The 21,892-nt window shown below is 41.1% G+C and overlaps 1 protein-coding gene across 1 annotated transcript in view; it reads left to right on the forward strand.

Annotated features, from left to right (window-relative positions):
- The first annotated feature begins 17,397 nt into the window (after nucleotides 1-17,397).
- The window catches only part of LOC115772710 (glutamate receptor ionotropic, NMDA 3B-like), a 77,137-nt gene continuing 72,642 nt past the window's right edge, over nucleotides 17,398-21,892 (forward strand). The window contains 7 exon segments of the mRNA XM_030719103.1: nucleotides 17,398-17,431; nucleotides 17,434-17,501; nucleotides 17,504-17,551; nucleotides 17,553-17,589; nucleotides 17,592-17,779; nucleotides 17,781-17,798; nucleotides 17,800-17,937. Coding sequence (XP_030574963.1) covers nucleotides 17,398-17,431; nucleotides 17,434-17,501; nucleotides 17,504-17,551; nucleotides 17,553-17,589; nucleotides 17,592-17,779; nucleotides 17,781-17,798; nucleotides 17,800-17,937 — 531 coding nt within the window.

Raw genomic sequence — 21,892 nt, forward strand, 5'->3', positions numbered from 1 at the left:
GATTAGAGATGCAGGTAAAAGAACAGATGGAGAAAATGTGATGAGTGAGAGAATGAAGGAAAAACAGGTAATAGGGAAAAGAGAACCTTAAATTAGTTATTAAAAAAATGGGAGTTGACAAAAGGGAATGAAAGAAGAAGATGGAAGGAGTATGTAAATGAAGCTAGGAGAAAGGATGAGGAGAAGAGGGAATGAAGTGGAGATAAAAGAGTGATTAAGTGTCTGAGTGAGTCGGTGATTAAGTGAGACAAAGAGTGACCCTGCAATCAAGTTTTGTCAGGTTTATGGTGTACAGTACATGAATGACACTTTATTATGCTTGATGGTCAAATTGGGATGTAATTGCTCTTGTCAACATTGGCTGATCAGAGTTTCTTGAGCAGTAATGAATATCTTACAGTAACGCTGAAAATAAAACACAGCTGCAGCTTTGGTGCAGTACAGACCCGAAGCACTCATGAATTTTCAAAGCTGCACTGAGGAGAAGTTTTATATTTACAATGGCTGAAAGGGCTGTGGAATTTTAGCAATTATTCACAGTGGCAAACAAATACAAACACAAATATAACCTGACTCGAAAGATTTTTAATACATTTTAAAATATCTTTCAGCTCACTGTTACGATTTTACTGTTTTGGTTCAAGCTGCAAGCTTCCAAATTATCCGCCCTTCCCAAATGGCACACAGACATTCTTGGCAACTGGTTGTGAAAAGGTTGAAGCATTAAAATGCTTAAAGTGCCAAATCTCTCTCTCAGGTGTTGACAAAGGCTAACTGTCTCCAAGGGAAAGTTAATATAGGCCTCACATTTATCAGGTGGCCAGAGATGTGATTATGAATTAAGGCTAATGTTTTTCCATTTCTCCTGTCTATACAAAAAAACTGATGACTAACACATTCCCACACCTACTTTATGAAGTGGTTATATTGTTATTGCCCTATTTAAAGCTATTTTAAATCACCAAAGGGTAGAAAAGACTTTAAGCGGTGTTTACTTACCTTTGTATCCTAAATGGGACAATCCTGTATGCAGTTATCCTAAGCAGCAAAGAATGTTTTAATACTATATAAAGTTGGGCTACCTTTAATGGTATTTGACACTTTCTGTGTGTGTTGAGAAAGGTGAAGGGATCTAGGGTTGTTAAAGATTTAGAGGACGAATAGCAGTAGCTGGATGGAACGGATGTGCTTCTGTGAAGCTATAATTACATTGGGCCAGTCGCGGCCAGGAACTGATCCTGCCTGTTGTCAACTTCATTAGCAAGTCCCATGTTAATGCAGTGACAAATGGCCTACATGGGAAAGAGGCTGATTAGATTGAAACAGATCATAGAAGACACAGATTAACTCATATTAGCCTCATACAAGACCTCACATTATTACCCAGCTGGCCTGTGTTCCCACTCTGAGGTGAGCTTTGGCTCCCCACTCTTCCCTCCTCTTCATCCTCCTCTCACCCACTCCACACATTGCAAAGTGCTGTGAACGCTTGGGGAGAAGCATAGTGGCCGATATTAATGTAATCCCCTGCACCCAGCACTGCCAGCTCAGCACAGTACAGCCTCCCTTATGACAATGGGAGTAATGGGTGCAGCTCTTACCTATTATCACAGCTCTCTGTTAGCCAGGGGGGACATTAACCTGTGGAACTCAAAATGTAGATCTTTTCCCGTAGCCTGTCCCCCCCCCCCCCCCCCCCCCCCCCCCCCCCTCTCTCTCTGTCACAGTATGAAGAAACTGATCCATCAATGTTTAATATAGGCTGAATCTATACTGCTGTTCCAGGGGGATGTCTGTCTTAGAGAGAAAATAGTGGGAGCATTTATTTTTTCACAGTTAAGGAAATTGTAATTGAACAGTTGCAAGGTATAGCTAATCTTTCTACCCTGTAAATGAGCAAAAAATGTAATTAACCCACATACCCCTCAGGCATGAGATGAAAATGCACAAACACTTTGCTCACACATATCAGGTTGATCAAAGACAGTTTGCTCTATATTTGTTTCGATTTTAGATATACTCAATCTCAGTTGAAACAGTCATAAAAATTTTACTTTTAGAAGTTAAATGAATCTGCAAAGATTGTATGCAAAATGGGCAAATATTGTGGATCAAAGACTTCAATATTATGATGAAATGAAGACCATAATGATGAAATTAAGAAATTAAGCTTCTTCAGAAACATAAGCTTTTTTTTTTTTAAAGAGAGAGACTGAACGTGTGGAATTTTAGACCAAATCGACTTTGAACTGCAGTGAGTGATAGTGTAGGCGGATGTTTAAAAAATATATATATTTATCCTAACATTTTCAGTGCAGAGCCTACATGTTTTACAAACACTGCAGAACCAACTGAACTGAAGAAACTGGTAAACAAATGTTATACACTGTATATCACTGTCAAATTAATTCTTAAGGCATGCTGCAGCCTAATTATCCTATTTAAATGAAACCATGGTTGAAAGGATTGCTGTATCCTCTGTTTTCATGTGGACAGTCTGTAGTGTTTTTTTCATCTTTAAATTAAGATCACGTTTCCCATAAAACCTCATTACTTATGGCAGTAAAGTGGCACAGCTATGTGTCACTTCTCCTCCTCCTCCTGCCCATTATTGGTCTGTACCCTTTTTTTTTTTATGTTTTTGATAGGAGGATGAATGTGTTGAAGGCATTTCTCAAGCTTTTAACCACTCTGTCTTCTGCATATTAAGTTCTATATAATTTTATATTATAATAAAATTTGTCTAACTAAGTCAGCTAAGGCCTGTAATGGATACTTTCAGTTTCAAATCTGCTAGTTTTTACTTCTATAAACACGGAAACAACCAGTAATTTGGAGTTGTGCAGTATTTCAGGCTAACATTTAGAGTCCTTTTCGGTCTGATGTTGCTGTCTTTAATGTTCACCTACAAGTTATTAACACTGCATGTCTGACATTTGGTGCTATGATATATCACTTTATAATAGCTTTTAAGATCTACCCATGCATATTAGATAAGTTGAGGCACTAAATTTAAAAGATTAAAGTTGTTGCAAAAAAACAAAAAAAATGGTTAACAAAAAGCACTTTTGAGGTGAGTAAGTCTCTTGGCGTTTGTCACTCTAGGCAATCCCTTTCACATTTAATCTAATATTAATATGAAAATACAAATTAGTGCAGCTTCTATTATCATGCAGCTAAAATGTACTTTGATCATTTAAATAAAATATAAGTAAGCAACTATTGTTTCAACAGCATTTGCCTTTAATTGTCACATTTGCTTATGAGCTGTCAAACATTTCCCCGCAGCAATGTCACGATTAAATTAACATTTCATTTCAACTGAACTACTGTTTTCATCATGCAGTCATGTCCAACTGTCAAAGACCAGAGATACCATGGGAATTTTCAGCAGCCAATCAAATTCAGCTTGTGACAAAGTAAGAAGGCACGCAATAAATGCCAACAGCCTTGATGGCAGTTTTGTGCCTAACAATCTGTGTGTCATATTACTGATGACACAAAACTCGTCTTCTCTTTGACAGCTCGCTTAGTTTTTGAGCAAATGGAATACAGCTTTCTCGGCAGATTATACAATCACTTGTATGGTACTTTCATCCATGGATTCTACTAATTCTTCCTTTTTATCCACTTTCCAATTCAAACATTTTCTTTCTCTTGTGAAAATGATAAAACAAAAGCCAAAAAGCTTTTCAAGCCACGGCCCACCGCAGAAGTGCATCTGTTTCTCCTTTTATGTACATCGGCAACAGGTGTTACGGATCAACTGAGATAAAAGACAAAGAAAATCTACAGATGTTACTTGATGCACGTGTGTCTTTTAATTGGTGGTTATGATAACAATAAGTTTGCGTTTGAGACATTAATCCGAACGTGTTGTGAAAATCAAAGACCAAGAAAGAACATAAAAGCAAAAAGAGCTGCAGGCAAGCTCAAACTTCCACCTTGGGAAAGTTTAAATGATTAAAAAGCTTGCAGCAGCCCTCCCTCCACTATCCCGTGGCTCATTATGCTTCATGTCCCACTATTGGACCTCATCATTTTCTGTAATTGCCCCCATTGGCCGGCTCCTATTTGGCCTATTTTGTCCCATTCTGCTGAGAAATTAAGGCATTCCTCTAGCGACCCTGACCTGTCCCAGGCCTTGTCGTTTGACTGACAGCCCATTAGTGGCTCATTGATTGGTCGAATCTTGGAATGTGTGAGCCAACCTAATTAGGACTGAGTCCCTCCTCTCTGAATGTCAATTGAGACCCTTGGAGGAAACAAAAGTGCAGGCAAATTAGGCCTTTCTAATCCTCTAGAAGGAGACTGTTTTACACAAGCAGACTGGTTTGATTTACAGTACAGAGACTAAAGAACAAATGTGTTTGTAGATACCAACGTGCATGCACAAACTTGCAGAATATTATAAGGAACACAGCATATTATGCACATATTAATCAGTTATGTTCATGCATGAACATAACTGAAATGAATATTCACTTGGGCATTAACTGCATATTTCCTCTCTTTTGCACAAATATATTCACTGAAACTTTTCCAGAGGTCCTGATTAACACTTCACCTCAATCACCTGTACAAAACCCCAGTGTCTCACAGGGAGGTGATTAAACGGACACAAACGCAAACACACACTTAATTACACATATCTATGTATACATTCACATAAAAAAAAAAACCCACATATTCCTACATACACATATCTACACATATCTCTTCTCTCCTGAATACACAGATGCTCAGCTTTTGATGTGTGTTACCGTGTTCGGACACACACATACAAGCTAAAATACACACTTTCACACTGAGTTGGGACACATGTGTGCATGTTTTTCTGGCAGCTGGTTATGCCCACAGCAGGTTGGGAGACTATTTGGGCTAATCAGTGCAGCTCTCAACCACAGATGGTCCTTGACTGAATCTAGTACTATCCTGCCATTAGTTATCCTGTTTTTCCCTCAGTATTCATGAACAACAACAACATATTCCTCTAAAAACTTACTTCGACGATTTAGGTTTTAATTTGTTTGTGACTTCAATCATGAAAATTGAGCCACTTTTGTGGTCACAGGAGAGCTAAAGATTTTTTTTTTTCATCCCCAAGCGAGATGCTAATGAGTTGTGTTGTTGGTGGGGGATTTGTTATGAAATATTGGTGGCAGTGTAAATGACAGTTTATTAGGCTGGCTTAAGATAAGATTGATATTTGTGTGGTAGAATATCGCCTTACTGTGATTCTAGATTATATTTGCAGGAGTAACTGATTATTTTTGGAATTCAATTTCTGTACAGAGCTACAGCTGGGTGTTTTCTTTTTTTTTTTCTTTTTTCTTTTATTCTGCTTCTGAGGGTGCAAGGTCTTCTAAAGGACACAAACTTATTCTGATTTGCTGATCAACTGAATTTCTCTGTGGAAAAAGAACAGAGGGATAGCAGATCAGAAGGCACAAAGGGCAATGCAAACTTAGTTTGATACAAAAAACAAGTGTAATTCAGTTCTCAGCTCATATGTATAAAAAATGTACACCTTTTGTAAAAAATACATGAAATTAAGTATCAGCCAACTTTACTTCTGCATGCTTCAATCTCATATTGAATCATTAAAACCTTTTTAGTGTGAAATAATTTACTACTTAAGAGCATTTCCTTGTTTGGATTTCTTATGAAACAACTACAGGAATCCGCATCCTAACTTGGCTATTATGCTAAGAACAGCAAGTTAAACATGCTGATCTATAATGTTGCCGTGTTCATTGTTCAGTTAATGTTGGCTAATTAGTAATAAACACAGCACTGTTGACACTGATGTGAATGTCAGTGTTTTTGCAGGTATTTAGACAGAAACCAAGTTTCTGCACAAAGTCTTTTCTTGATGATGTTACTACATAAAAAAATTAAGGGATCTCAATGCAAGGTTTTCACAATTCTGAGGGGAGCGATATTTGTTCACACCAAATGTCACTGCAGTCTATGCAGTGTATCGCTTGACAGTACTGTCTTTTTACATTTTTGTCTAACAAATCCACTGAGGGAAATATAATTTAGAGGTTACTGGAAACCTTTGCCCTTGTAGTAAAAATTCATCTTGAATCATGAGGTACAAATATTTAATTATGGACCATAGCTGTGGACTGAGTGAACAAGACATTGGCATATTGATGTGACAAAGCATAGATGTAGAAAAAAAAAATAACAAACCGTAAGTCTCAGCTGCCTTGAATATAAAGAATCAAAAAGCTCTTTAAAGTGCTTAAAGTACAAAAAAGTACAATAAATATCTAATCAGCTTATCACGTTCTTTTAGGCATGTAGACATGGTCAAGATGACCTGCTGAAGTTCAAACCATTCCTGATAATGATGATGAAACTTAATTTAAGTGACTTTGTGGTATGGTTGTTGGTGCTGGTTTGAGTAGAAAATGTCCAGTGAGTGGTAGTTTTCTGGGTGAAAATGTCTTGTTGATGCCAGAGGGCATAGGAAAATGGCCAAACTGCTTCATTCTTGATAGGGAGGCAATAGTAACTTGTCTCACCAAAATTGTACAGTAGAAGAATGGAAAACTTTGCCTGGTCTGATGAGTCTTGATTTCTGCTGTGACATTCAGATTGTAGGGCCAGAATTTGGTGTAAACAACAAGAAAGCACAACTCCATTCTACCTTATATCAATGGCACAGTCTGGTGGTGGTGTAATGGTGTGGGGGTAGTTTCTTGGCACACTTTTGGTCTCTTACAACCAGTTGATGTTTATTTAAACACCAAACACCACAACACAATTGAATACTGTTGAGTACAGTGTACCCATCTTCTGATGGTTGCTTCCAGCAGAATAATGCCAAAGTTCTGAGTTCAGCGTACTTAAATGCCCTCCACAGTCAACAGATCTCAGTCGAATAGAGAACCTTTGAGATGGGGTGGAACAGAAGACTCTCATTATGGCTGTGCAGCTGACAAATCTTCAGCAGCTGTGACTAAAATCTCTAAGGAATCTCTCCAGTACCTTGTTGAATCTATGCCACAAATAATTAAGGCAGTTCTGATGGCAAAAGGGGTCCAACATGGCATGAACAAGGTGTATCTACTGTAATAAAGTGTCCAGTGAGTGTACAGCGATGGCATTGTTATCTTGAAAAAGTAATCTGATTACTGATTACTCTTTTAAAAAGTAACTTAGTTACTTTATTGATTACTTAATTTTAGAAGTAACTAAGTTAGATTACAAGTTACTTTATTAGTTACTTTCAACAGCTGCAGGTGTTGTGCCAAAAAGTGATCGTCTGCCATAAAGTGATTCCGATGTTTCTATGTGGTTTTATGTGTAATGTCTTTTTTTTTTCCTTTCATTTTTGGCCACAGCGGCGTTTTGTGACAGTGGAGAGAGACAGGAAATGGGGGAAAGATACAGGGGAAGACACGCGGGCAAATCGGCGCCAGGCCGGGACGCAAACCTGCGCCGCCCGCACTGCAACGCGGCGTGTGTATGTGGTCGCCGGCTTCACCACTAAGCCACCCAGGCGCTCCATGTGTAATGTCTTTGCTTATATTGGTAAATAGAGTGCAGTCAACATGATTTATGAAGGGCTTATATATAATAAAAATAACCTGTTTTTCTTTAGAAGTCTGTCAATCCAGTGCTTTTTGGCCACTTAAATTATCTTTATAAAACTGTGATGTTATATTTGTTGTGATTCCTGAAGCCTTCTTAGCCAGATTTCTGTTTAAAAATACATTTTTAATGTCAATGACAGTTTTTACCTTGATAAAAAACGAATATATAAAAGTCAAAAACTGAGTGCAGCTCCTATCTTGTGATAGAAATGCTGTTTCTCACTCAAAATGACTTGATATCATTCATGAGAGATATGTTTGACATATGGTTCACAGATTATAGGTCAACAAGTCATTTACAGCTGTTTAAATTCAGGCAATAATTTTTTGGCAAATATGGAAAAATATCTTTTTGCAGACGATCACCGGTGTTGTGCCAAAAAGTGATTTCCGGTATTCGCCAGAAAATGATTGCCTCTATTTAAACTGTTGTAAATGACTTGCTAATCCATAATCTGTGGAAAATATGTCAAACATATCTCTCGTGAATGATATCAAGTCATTTTGAGCGAGAAACAACATTTCTGTCACAAGGTGGAAGCTGCAATCAGTTTTTGGCAGTGACTTTTATATATTCTTTATTTATCAGGGTAAAAACTGTAATTGATCTTAAAAATGTCTTTTAAAGAGAAATCTGGCCAAGAGGGCAGCAGACATCACAACAAATATAACATCACAGTAATTTAAGTGGCCAAAAGCACTGGATTTATTATAATGTATAATAATATAATAATAATGAGTTATAAACATACTTGAACAACAGGTCATTTCTTCATTTTAATATAAGCCCTTCATCAACCCTATTGACTACACTCTATTCACCAATATAAGCAAAGACATTATACATAAGAACACATAGAAACATTGGAAAACACTTTATGGCAGAGGATCACTTTTTAGCACAACACCGGCAGCACCCACTGCTTCCTCACTATAAAAATGACAACCACGAAACGAGGGCGAGTCAACTGTGTTTAAGGGCAGCATTTCCTCTACTACATACCGTCCGACCAACTTCTTCAACTCTCCACCACTTACTGGTTTTGTACCAAAGTCCAGCTTTTGTTGTTTGGATGCTGGGGGGCCTCCTGCATTAGCCGCAGCTCTCTGCTTAGCACCACCTGGTGGGACTCGCTCTGTAAGTTTGACTGTGCCGTGCTGCAACTCCAAATGTTTCTTCAATTCTGACGTAGTGTTTTTGAAGCTAGATAGCACTTTGTCGCCAGCACAGAGTGTCCAACTAACCTTCATATTGTCATCTTTAGTTGACACAAACTCACAATAGTGCCTGTATTTCCAGCTAAAAACCTTGCATCTCTCTCTCCTCCCTCTATTGTTTAGTTTGTGTCGCTGTGTGCTATTATTGTCCTATTGCTGAAAACGGGACTTAGTTGTCGCATCGGCCAGACATTACTCCCTAAGATGCAAGAAGAAAGCAAAAGTATATCTTTTTACTTAGGAAAATGACAAAAAATAGTAATGCAGTGACTTGGATAAGTAACTTTAATTTGATTACTGGACTGCAAACAGTAATGTGTTAGAATACTCGTTACCAAAAAAAGTAGTCAGATTAGATTAACGCATTACATCACTGAGTGTACATATAAATACATCAGAATTTGTATACCATCCATCCATCCATCCATCCATCCATCCACTTTCTTCTGCTTATTGCCCACACCTCCCTCTCCCCAGCCACCTCCTCCAGCTTATCCAGGGGAACACCGAGGCATTCCCAGGCCAGCCGAGAGATATAACCTCTTCAGCATGTCCTGAGTTTGCCCCGGGGCCTCCTCTCGGTAGGACATGCCTGGAACACCTCACCCAAGAGGCACATAGGAGGCATCTTAGTCAGATGCCCAAACCACCTCAACTGGCTCCTTTTGATGTGGAGGAGTAGAGGTTCTACTCTGAGCCCCTCTCAAATGAGTGCACTTTTCACCCTGTCTCTAAGGGAGAGACAGTCACTCTTTAGAGGAAGCTCATTTCCGCCGTTTGTATCTGCAATCTCATTCTTTCGGTCACTACCCAAAGCTCATGAACATAGATGAGGGTAGGGATGAAGATCGAATGGTAAATTGACAGCTTTGCTTTTACGCTCAGCTCTCTCTTCACCACAACTGACCGGTACATCATCTGCATCACTGTAGCCAGGGTTCCAATCTGGCTGTCAATCTCCCACTCCCCTTTTTCCCCCACTCGTGAACAAGACCCCAAGATACTTACTTTCCTCCATTTGGGGCAGCAACTTGTCCCTGATCCAGAGTGGGCACTATCCTTTTCCAGCTGAGGACCATTTCCTCAGACTTGGAGGTGCTAATTCTCATACTCACTGCTTCACACTCAGCAGTGACCTGCTCCAGTGCAAGCTAGAGGCCACCACCCGATGAAGCCAACTGGATCATATCATTCGCAAAAAGCCGAGATGGCATTCTGAGACAAAAGGCAAAAGCCTTCTGCTACTTGGCTACACATAGAAATTCTGTCCATAAATATTATGAAAATAATTGGTGACAAAGAGCAGCCCTGGTGGAGTCCAACACCCACCAGAAACAAGTCTGATTTACTGTCAGCAACATTGCTGTAGTTGTACAGGAACTTAATCACCCATGACAACAGGCTAGACACCCCATACACCAGTAGCACCCCTGACAAGATACCCCAAGGGACGTGGTTGAATGCCTTCTCTGGGTAAACTCCCACGCACAATCGAATATCCTTGATAAAGAGCTGGTCCAGCCTTCTGCAACCAGGAAAAATCTAAGGTTTGACTAATGAATGAACTGTCCTTTCCAGCACCCCGCTGTTGGCCTTACCCCTGGTAAGGGGGTGAGGAGTGTGATCCCCTGATAGTTGGCGCACACCCTCTGGTCATCCTTGTTGACGATGGGAATGACCACCCCAGTCTGCCAATCCAGAGGCACCACCCCAGATCTCCACACAACATTGGAGAGACATGTCAACCAAGACAACCCTACAATATCCAGGACCTTGAGGAACTTAGGGTGAATCTCATAAACCCCAGGGGCCCCACCACCAAGGAGTTGTTTAACTACCTCAGTGACCTCACCCCCAGTGAGGTCACTGGGCTTCCTCTACAAAAGGCATGTCAGCGGGATTAAGGAGGTCCTCAAAGTATTCCTTCCACCACCTGAATATATCCTCAGTGCCTCACCCACTCTGTGTGAGCACAGCATCGCTTTCTCCTCCTGAGTTGCCTGACAGTTTGCCAGAATTGCTTCGAGGCAGTCTGAAAGTCTTTTTCCATGGCCTCACAAACTCCTCCCACATCCGAGTTTTTGCTTCAGCCACCGCCCAAGCCATGTTCCACTTGGCCTGCTGGTACCCATCAGCTGTCTCCAAAGTCCCACAGGCTAACCAAGTCCGACAGTCCAACTTTATCAGGTTGATGGCCTCGTTCACATCTGGTGTCCACCATCTGGTTTGGGGATTACCACCACGACAGACCCCAACCACCTTGCAGCTGTAGCTCCGTGCAGCAACCTCAGCATGGGCCATTCTGACTCAGTGTCCATAGCCTCCCTTAGAATGCTTTTGAAGTTCTGCTGGAGGTGGGAGTTGAAGATCTCACAGACAGGGGCCTCCGCCAGGTGTTCCCAGCGCATCCTCACTATTCATACACATGAATTAAAAATAAACCAGAAAATTCTGGCACAAATTGGAACACATGTGCACATGCACACACACACAGACACACACACACACACACACACACACACACACACACACACACACACACACACACACACACACACACACACACACACACACACACACACACACTCATATTATGTGGATTTGCCAGACATGTGCAGAATGTTACTGTACACATATACAATTACAAAAACAGACACACTCACTTTTTAAATAGAGGCACACACACACTGGGCACACATACGCATGCAGAGTGCTGCTGTTGCTCCTAGATAAGTCTCTCTCCATAGACCACTGTCTTTGTACACTGGGGAGAGCAGAGGGTAAAAAGAACTGAGAGGAATGAACTCATGTCATTAATTTGTTTCAACTCCAAAAACACAACACATGCCAAGCCCAAATCTCACGTAAACATTCCCACTTCTCCACACTTGTGCACCCTGTCCTGCTCCCTACAGCCCTTCCAGCTTTGCTACAATTGATTATTTGTCTTTATTTCTTCTATTGTATTCTTTCTTCTGTCCTTTCTTCCTCTCTCTTCTTCTCCTCTCATGTTGCTGTCTTGCTTCTTGTTAGTGAATATTGTGCTAAAAGATGATATTAGTGCCTTTAGAGCTGTGCCAAGAATACTAACACGCAGTTTCCCGGCATTTCAGCACCCTCTGTGCTACCTGGGTTTGTACTGCCAGATTACTTAGGATTACATTTGCACACAGCCACACAATGACACACACACACACACATAGACATAAACTATTCCTCCTCACAGAAGAGCACTCACCCTTACTCAAATTGGCAGTCGTTGTTGGCTCACCCCTCAGTTGAACCACTATGTTCTCCCACTGTCTTTTACCAGTGTAATTGAAGTTTCGGTTCAGGAATGAATCATTGATGTGGTTTAATAGTGTGGGTTGTATGTTTTGGGGGCAAATGGCAAATTTGCTGTCTACCTCAAAGAGACATGAAATATGAAAGGAAGAGTAAGGCAGTAGGAGGAAAAGATCAGAGGATTCCAGGATGAAGGTGAAGGCAGGAGGAAATGGGTGGAGCTGGATAGATAAACGAAAAGGAAATGGATCAAGAATGGATGTGTGCACACTTAAAATGCAGACAGAGGGGTTGGTAGAAGGAGGGCCAGAACAAACAGAGGGCAGTAGATGATGAGTGAACAGCAGAAGCGATCTCACACTGTGAAACGGAGACACAGCTCTGCTAGCAAAGATGAAGGGGTACTTAATTGGGTTTCTGATGCCTGCTTAATCCTATTCTCAATATTAATCCCTTACAATGTACATAATCATAATAAATACATCCACAGGGAGAAACTGTTAATAGGAAACAGTAATGCAGATAAAGAGTGCATGTGAGACACCTGTATACAACCTTTGGGGACACACTAAGGACATGTCCCATTCATCTCTTTCCCCGTGCGGTGTTTTGAACACCAAATGGAGTTTGAGATCACGCTTGAGACTCTTAATAACAGCTTCCTCCAGGAATATATTATGCTGAAGAAGTATAACTGTACCACCATTCTATTATTTAATAATGCTTTTATATCCATGCAAGGCAGCAACAAGTGGGAAAAAGTCACCTTGCCCCAAAATAAGAATCCATTTGCTTGTGCCTTATTTGTCAGTTCTGCCATTTGCTGAAAAAAAAAAAATCCTACTCATACTCCCAATATTTTAGTTTGTCATGCTGCCACCTATTAGCCTCTGGAGGGTTCCATGTCTAGAATGCATGTAACATATTTCATATTTAATTATCTTCACTCAGGTGATGGATTTGATTTATGTTGATTGCTTTTTTCAGTATGTCTTTTGTTGAATGGTCTAGCAGTTATTTCAATAAAATTTTAGAGTGGCTTGTGCAATTTAGTCACAAAGGTTACAATGCCCTTGCTTGTTTAGCAAAGTAAATTCCAAGGTGTTGGAGTACAAATTCAATACATACAGTTTGATCATGCACAAATCATCCCAGTATTACAGCAAATCCAAGATTAAAGTACTTTTCAGGGACTATGACAAACAAACATCAGCTTTACTGGTGTTTGTTTGACAAAGACTTATTTAAAGATGTGACTATATAGGGATCCTTTAGTTGCGCCATCCCTCTCTTAAATTTGGGAGGGTCCGATTCCTCTTTTTCCAGTGAAAAACAGTGTAAAGAACATAATTACATGATGTTATATATTTAAAAATGATGTGCTGTAAGTATTTTTCCTAGCTATAGATGCAAGACAATAAATTTAAACCGACTTTTTCTATATGTGACATATAGTGGTTTGGTCCAGTTACAAAGTGAGTTTAAAAGGTAGGATGTGTGAAACATTGCTGATTACTTCTAATTCTCATGAGAATAAAACAGATTTACACTGGTAATCAGTCTGCATTTTGTTAGCTCCATTACCTCTTGAATCTTGTTGTTCTTATTGTTACGGGACAGCCACGTCTCCTAATGCATGTTTATAGAGGCATTTGTATGCAACCATACTCACTGAATTTTCTGGTTTTTTCCACCCAAAGTGAGAAACAACCCCAGAAACATTCCTGGTCTCATTTGTATATAGTATTGAGGTATCTTCACCCGCTATATTATGTTTCCCTCTCACTTTCTTGTGTATGAAGACACAAAAAAGTCATTTCCTATTAAAATACTCAATATATTGCAAAAAGAGGAATTATACAGAGGAATAAACTGTGAAGCTATGGGAAAAAGTTGTTTAGGCTAGGTTCAGAAGAGCACTGATGATGACTGAGCAGCAGTATGGCTTCATGCCAAGAAAGAGCACTACAGATGCAATGCTTTCTTTGAGACTGTTAATGGAGAGCTGTAGAGAAGGTCAGAATGAGTTGCATTGTGTCTTTGTAGATCTAGAGAGGGCATATGATAAGATACGAAGAGAGGTGCTGTGGTACTGCATGAGGGAGACAGCAGCGGCAGAGAAGTATGTGAGGATGGTGCAGGACACGAACCAGGACAGTCAGACAGTGGTGAGGTGTCCGATAGGAGTGACAGATGGGTTCAAGGTGGGGATTACATCAGGGATCAGCTCTGCGCCCCTTCTTGTTTGCAAGGATGATGGGCAGGCTGACAAATGAGGTCAGGCAGAAGCCTCTGTCAATTATGATGTTTGCAGATCATATTGTGATCTGTAGTGAGGGTACGGAGCAGGTAGAAGAGAGTCTGGAGAGGTGGAGCTATACTCTGGAGAGAAGAGGAGTGAAAATCAGTTAGCAAGACAGAATACATGAGTGTGAATGAGAGGGAGACAGGTGTAACAGTGAAGATGCAAAGGGTAGAGGTGGTGACGGTAGATGTGTTTGAATACCTGGGGTCAGGGGCGCCTGGGTGGCTTAGTGGTGAAGCTGGCAACCACATACATATCCCGCGTTGCGGTGCGGGCGGCGTGGGTTCGCATCCCTGCCCGTTGCCAATTTGCCCGCGTGTCTTCCCCTGTATCTTTCCCCCCATTTCCTGTCTCTCTCCACTGTCACAAAAAGCCACTGTGGCCAAAAAATTGAAGAAAAAAAAATACCTGGGGTCAAAGCAACAGGCAGTGCACAAGCGAGATGAAGAAGAGAGTGAAGTGGGTGGAGATGAGTGTCAGGGGTGATTTGTGACACAAGGATAACAACAAGAGTGAATGGGGAGGTTTACAAGATGGTAGTGAGACCTGCTGTGATGTATGGTTTGGTCATAGTGGCACTAACAAAAAGACAGGAGACTGAGCTATAGGTGAAAGAGTTGAAGATGTTAAGATTTTCAATGGGAATGTCCAGGATGGACAGGATTAGAAATGGATACATCAGATGGACAGCTCACTGTGAGCAGTTTGGAGACAAAGTTAGAGAGGCAAGACTGAGATGGCTTGGACATGTGCAGAGGAAGGATAGTGGATATACTGAATAAAGGATGCTGAAGATGGACTGCCAGACAGGAGGAAAAGAGGAAGAACACAGAAAAAGTTCATAGATGTAGTGAAAGAGGACATGCAGAGGGTTGGTGTGACAAAGGATGCTAGGGATAGGATGAGATGCAGGCAGATGATCTACTGTGGTGACCTCTAAAGAGACCAAGAAGAAGAAGATTTGAACTAATTACTGAACATGTTCTGTAATATCAATTATTGTCATCAGCATACAGTCCAAGAAGCTATACACAATCAAAAAAGAAATAAAAATAACCATTTGAGGTTTAGTTTTCCTTTCTGTCTAATGAATGTGACTTTAAATAGCGCTACATAAAAATGCAAAATGAAACCAAAGAAAAGGAAAAACTGTTTGATCGTGGTGATAGTATATCATTTGGTTACATAACAGCTTTAACAACCTGGTGCACTCAGATTTCCACATTATAATAAATTTGGTTTCCACTCAAATACAATCACATTTCTTCTACGTAAACAAACAGAAATACATTTGGAAATGCGTGTTTTTCCTCTCTGCCTGCCCAGCTTCAACAGGTACCAGAGGGAGAGCGGGTGAAGAGCCATGCAAGTTTAATGCTGCCGGTTTCTGCAGTAGAACAAAGCCCACAGTGTTGGTTTTCATCTTTTCTCTATTTGGAGCAAGTGGAGCATGAGGAGAAGGAGGAAAGGTAAGAAAACACCCCCCCCCCCCCCCCCCCCCCAACTGTCTCATATTTGTCAGTAAATCGCACTGGTATCACATCAGGTCACCCAGCAGGCTGTGAAATGACTTGTTGATCCTGGGAATGTGTGTGTGTGTGTTAGTGATAGACAGTCAGTGAGAGGCAGCGATACTTTTATCTGCAGGTTCGCCAAGGAAACCTTTTCAAGCCAGACCTCACACTGAAATGACCCTGCAGCTTCACCCCATGCCAAAGCCGCAGAGCTTGAGAAAGAAAAAAAAGTAGAGACAGAAAAACGGGACAATTATGGCACCAGTGGTGTTTGACAAACAGGGAAATATCAGAAAAACGCTGTGAGGGGACAATGAGAACTACACTACCATCAGCGCCCAGATTTCACCCGGCGGACGCAGAGATTTGCTGAATGTTCCGCTCTAACGATGCCAAATTAGATCCAGGGGACAGAGAAGTGAGTGTAGAATGAAAGAAGGGAGAAATGAATGCTGTCCCTTGCACGAAGCCAAATTAGCATGCACAGTAGATCTCTTTTATTGCATTGGCGCTGTCCGTGGTGCTGAAAAGACGTGGTTACACAACGGATAATGTTGGACCTACTTGGACAGTAGAAAAGAAGTGGGTATAAATCCCGGAGGAAAATTGAGATTTCAGCAAGCTATTAGCTTTGCGTTGGCCAACCTGGCAGGAACATCGCGATCCGGCCTGCAGAGGTGCTTAAAAGTGGCATATTACACCAGAAAACGAATGACCATCTATTCGAAAAGGATTCAATTTGAGAAAAAACTTTCAGTCCTCGTTTTGCTTCAGATCAATCTCTATGACACTTACAGCAGTCTAATACTTTTTACGCTCCAAATTTGTGCGTTTCCGGGGGATCTTTGCCACCAGTAGCAATCTGTATACATCTAAGCAGCGTAGATGCAACAAACTTTAATCTATATGATTTTCTAACTTAACAGTATTGATAAAAATGTATTATAATAAGACATCCGATTCCTTGTTGCTTCAATAATAAATGAAAACATTAAGTGCAAATTCTCCCCGGGACCCGAAGAAGCGGAAGGAAAATGTACTCGACGAATTTTCATTAAAATTCAACAAGAGGCAAGCTCCGTGAGAGGTTAGATTATTGGCGGGCAGGCTCTCGCACACACACCACACGGAGAGACGCTCACACACACACTTCACAGCTGGTGTGCCTTTCTCCAGCAGAGACTGACAGAAGCGGGGCGGACCGCACTAAGCTGTGAGCGCTCTTTTCTCCTCTCCTCCACCAAGCGCCGTCTTTGCTGTTGACATAAAAACTTTGAAGAGGTGAGAGTCGAACGTCAAACGCCGACAAATCATCGTCGACAGCGTGCATCAACAAAGAAGAAAGGGGGTAAAGAAAAGAACCATCAAGTCTGAGAAAAGCGGTGGAGCGGGAGAAAAGAGGGAGCTATGCCATCTCCCGCCGAGCAGAGCCCAGTCCTCCAGTGTTGTGTGTCGGAGCAGCAGCATGGTGTCTCTTTCTGGACTCTGGACCTACTGCCTCGCCCCGGGAGAACTCATCTCCTTTTCCTCTCTGCCAGAACGCTCCTGCTGCTTCTCTTGTTAACCGTCTTTTCTCCTCCCCCGAATCTTGCTTCCCTCACCCGCAGCCTTGCCACATATCCCCTCGACCGGATAGGACACACCGTGCGCCTCGGTGCGCTTTGCCGACCCGCCAGCCGGCACGGATACAAAACGCGCTCAACCGCGCCCTGGCCAGCCTCCGGCATCAAAGCGGTGGGGCCGACTCCTCCACGACAACCTCTCAGCCACCTTCTCTGCTGCCCTACAACCTGAGCTTGGAAATGGTGCTCGATCGCCCGCGGGAGGGGGACCCTGAGTCATTGTCCCCGTAGTGCCTGCCAGGACCCTGGTAGTCAGGGGTGTGTCAGCCGTGCTCGCCTTTCCCCGCTCCAGGGAGGAACTGATCCAGGTGGAGTTTATCTCCTCTTTCCTGGAGATTCCCTTCATCTCTATCCTGGAGGACACAGAACCCCTTGTGACTAAGGTAGGGATTGATTACTATGTGTCTTTCCTGGTCCCTTTGCACCTGTGGCAATCATCTTCAAAAGACAATTATTTGTCATCTTTCCAGCATCTTGCACTTTAATTAGCAGCATATGGCCAAACATAATTTCATCGGATTCAAGAGCTGACATTCACAGTGAGCCTTCGACTGACCCATTAGCCTGTGGCATGGATTTTGTTATCTGAGTGGGTGCAAAATGCTTCCCACAGCCAGATCTTAAGGCAGACTAAACACAAATGGACAGTGTAAGGGAATGTGATAATGACAGCAATTACACTAAAGGAATCTAAAGAATGATTAAAATAATAGGAACAGAAATGGTGAAAATGTGACATGGATAATTAAAATACTAGATAAAAGACCATTTAGGACCATTCAGATTTTTAACTTCCACTACTATTGACTTCTTCCAGCAAAGCTGATCTTAGTTGAGCTCTGGTGAACCTGCAGGGCCCTTTACATGCATGTTTAATATCTGGTCACTCTGACTTAGTATTGGACTGAACCCTCAAGCGAGGTGAAAATTTCTGTCTCTAAGCTCTTTTTTCTGTGGATGTGTGTTTGTGTGTGTGCCAGAATGGATGTGTGTGCTTGAAGATTGCTTTTGGCACCTTTCTGAGTCTATTCAACAGCTGAAATATTGATAGACAGATGTCATGGAGAAGTGTGGCTCACACAATTAGTATGATCACATATATACTATGTTTATATATGTATTTGTGTACGTGCAAATTAGGTAGACCCTAAACATGTATGCGTGTGTGTGTGTCATGTTAGTATTCCCAGCAGAACTGCCAGTCAGTCAGTCAATCCAGTTTCAGTCATATTGCCTACATAAAAATGCCTCTATCCCACTGAGCAGCCAACTGCATCTCTCTCTGTCACACACACATTTGAATCCATACACTTTCATAGGGATAAACCCAGTGCAACACCATTTTTAAGTATCACCACACTGGGGGAGATATGGGGAGGGGGATCTATAGTTTGTCTGAAATCCTTGTCGTGCAACCTCTCTTTGTCAACAATGGATTGCTTATTCGATTTCAATAAAGGTTGCATGAATGAGAAGTCAAACCACTTGATGAATGTGTCGGCAAAGCAAGGAGATAAGCAGAGGAGAGTGGTAGGAGAGAAATTTAGGAGATATGAGAGGAGGACTAGGAAGGGATGGGCTGGGAGAGAGAATAGGTTTTTTTTTTTTTTTTTTTTTCCTATAGAACTGTGCCAAGCAGTCAGAGGGCAAACAACAATCATCACTCTCTTTCTTTGTCTCTCTGTGTCGTAGCTCTCCAGTATTTTTAGCCATAATTTGAAGAGGCATTTGTGAAATGAAAGCCTTTTTTGGTTAATTTTTGTGCTTAATGCTGCACAAACTAAGACCACACAGACTAATCTTTCTTTTTTTTTTATTGAAGATAATGTCCAATCTCATGATTGCTAACAGACAAAAAAGGACCAGAAACTGGAAATGATTCACCAGAGAATAGTTCTGAGTACAGCGTGTGACCACAAAGTGCTCTCCAAGAACAAAAATGAAAAAATACAGCTATTTTGAAACAGCAATGCTGCTAAAATTAAATTTAAAAGCTGCGTATACAGCATATAAAGATTTAATCCTCCTTTGCGATCTTGTTTTAGTGCTCTTTCATGTTGAGGGGCTATACTGCTGAAATTATTTGTTCATTAGTTAATAGCTGATTTCTTAGTCTGTTTTCTTTATTTTATTTTATTTTTTCTGACTATTTTCAGGACTTTCGTAGTTTTTGGACTGTGGATGGAGAAATCAAGCAATTTTAGGAGACTTTATGAAATTTTGAAGGTCAGGTTTTCACATTTCCTGAATTCTCTCACTAAATATTATTTCACCATAAAAAAACTTAGCTGGTTTGGTGACAATAAATAACATTTAGTTACAGCCCTAAAGCAGTATGAATTTCAGTAGAATGGCCGGTGAGGATTGCAGTGTGTTTTCTTTCTCTTACACCTAGGGTGCAACTCTATAGAAATGGACCAATGTGGGAAATTAAAGGAGGCTGGCAGGAGGTGGGACAGGATCTTAAACACACACACAGAGAGGGCAATGACGAGTCAGTTAGGTCAATAGGGAGGCAAATTGTTTGCCTGTACAAACAGGGAACAGTACGCAGGTTTCACTGCGGACAGGAAAACACAGAATCACAAGATATAATTCTAATTAAAAATGCAATTTACATTCTAGCATCGGCAGGGAGGAGTGCTCAGGAGAGTGGGGAGGTGGGCTGGAGAACAGCAGAGACAAAACAAACGGCTTGGCCAAAATTTTAATATATAAATAAAGAAATAAATTCTGGATCTGTCACAGATTGATCCAAATGAGAAAGGGGAGGGTTTGTTTGTTTTCGAAGGGAGAGTCTTACCTCCTGAGGTTTTGAAATCGTGAATGTTCTTTCTGGAGGGTACTGGGATTTGAGCCCATGTTTTTCTGCTGAACAGATACCTTTGTTGGACATCAGAGAGGGAAGGAAGGAAGGAAGGAAGGAAGGAAGAAAGAAAGAAAGAAAGATTCTTGCACAATAGAAAGAAACTTGAACTGCTTCCCTTCAATCGCCAAACAAATTTACACCAATCATAAAATACCATAAATAAATAAAAGGCGACTTGTTGAGTGTGTTTTCTTCACAGGCTAAACATACTTCCTCAAGGTCAAAGAAAATGTCAATGAGGGGGAAAAAAACAGTCTTTCAAAAATTAATTAGCATGTGGCACAGTTTTATTTTTCTTTACTGACAGCTAATTCACCATATTTCATGTTTCATCTGACGACAACCACAAAAGAAATACTCTTCCACGTCGGGGGCGTCAGGCAGCATGTGTGACATTTCTTGGAGGATGTGATGATAGATATTTTCCTGACTACCTTTAAGTATGCCCAAAAAAACCCAAACCAACCAGATGCTGAAGGGTTGAAGGGTTGTCATCATTATGTAAATTTGTCCCACAAATTGTCACATGAAGTTCTCTATTGTGAAAATATTTCTGTGTCACAAGACTGAAAAATATCCTGCACCACTGATGAAGCAGAGACATGAAAGGGCACAGACAGACACGGGGACAGAAAGACAGCCAGAGACAGGGGTCGTCTGCCCGTCTGCGTTCTTCTCTCCCTGCTTAGTCAGAAAGAGCTTTGGGACTATGTGATGCGTCTCAGTAAGGAAGTGCTTATTCTCCCAACCTACTTAAGCTAATTAGAACCACTGTATGACCCCTAACTGTAAATCTCTCTCATCCATCTATGGCATGCAGGATGGGAGGAGAGGAGCAAGGAAGAAGGGACAGCGAGGGGAGGGGAACGAAAAAGGAAATGGACTTCTAATTCCCATTAGGGCCATTATGGGCATTTTGAAAGCTGATTTTTTCATCAGTAGCTTTTCAATGATTCAAAGTAAGTAATGAAATTGAGCAATTTTGATGTTTAAAAAAACAAAAACAAAAAAAATCCAAATAGCCTTCATTAACCCCGTAATGGATGAGATGGGTTTTGAATTTGTATTCTACACGTGCTGGTAATAGTAATATTGTCATTATAAAATAAAAAAAAAAAAAATGGTACAATTGCCAACAGATATAACTGAAAAAGAACATCTATGCATTTTTAATGTGGCCACCTTTTTTCATGCACGGCAATACGAAACAATTCTAGATTTGCTGATAATATCACAGAAGTTATTTAGCGAGATCATGATTTCCTTTTCTGAAAATGTATTAGCAGGCAGAGCTGAAGGAAATGGTTTTGCTGATTTCTGGGTGTGATTAGGTGAGAGGGGTGGTATGAAGTGAATCCATTATTTGTCATTCTCCACAAGTGGAACGGAGTTCCTGCAGCTCATGTTACTCCCAGTTACCATTGAAATACACCCTGGGTTTCATCCATAAGGCACAATGTACAGAAGTC

This window comes from Archocentrus centrarchus, chromosome 22, assembly GCF_007364275.1.
Source record: "Archocentrus centrarchus isolate MPI-CPG fArcCen1 chromosome 22, fArcCen1, whole genome shotgun sequence".
Classification (NCBI taxonomy): Eukaryota; Metazoa; Chordata; class Actinopteri; order Cichliformes; family Cichlidae; genus Archocentrus; species Archocentrus centrarchus.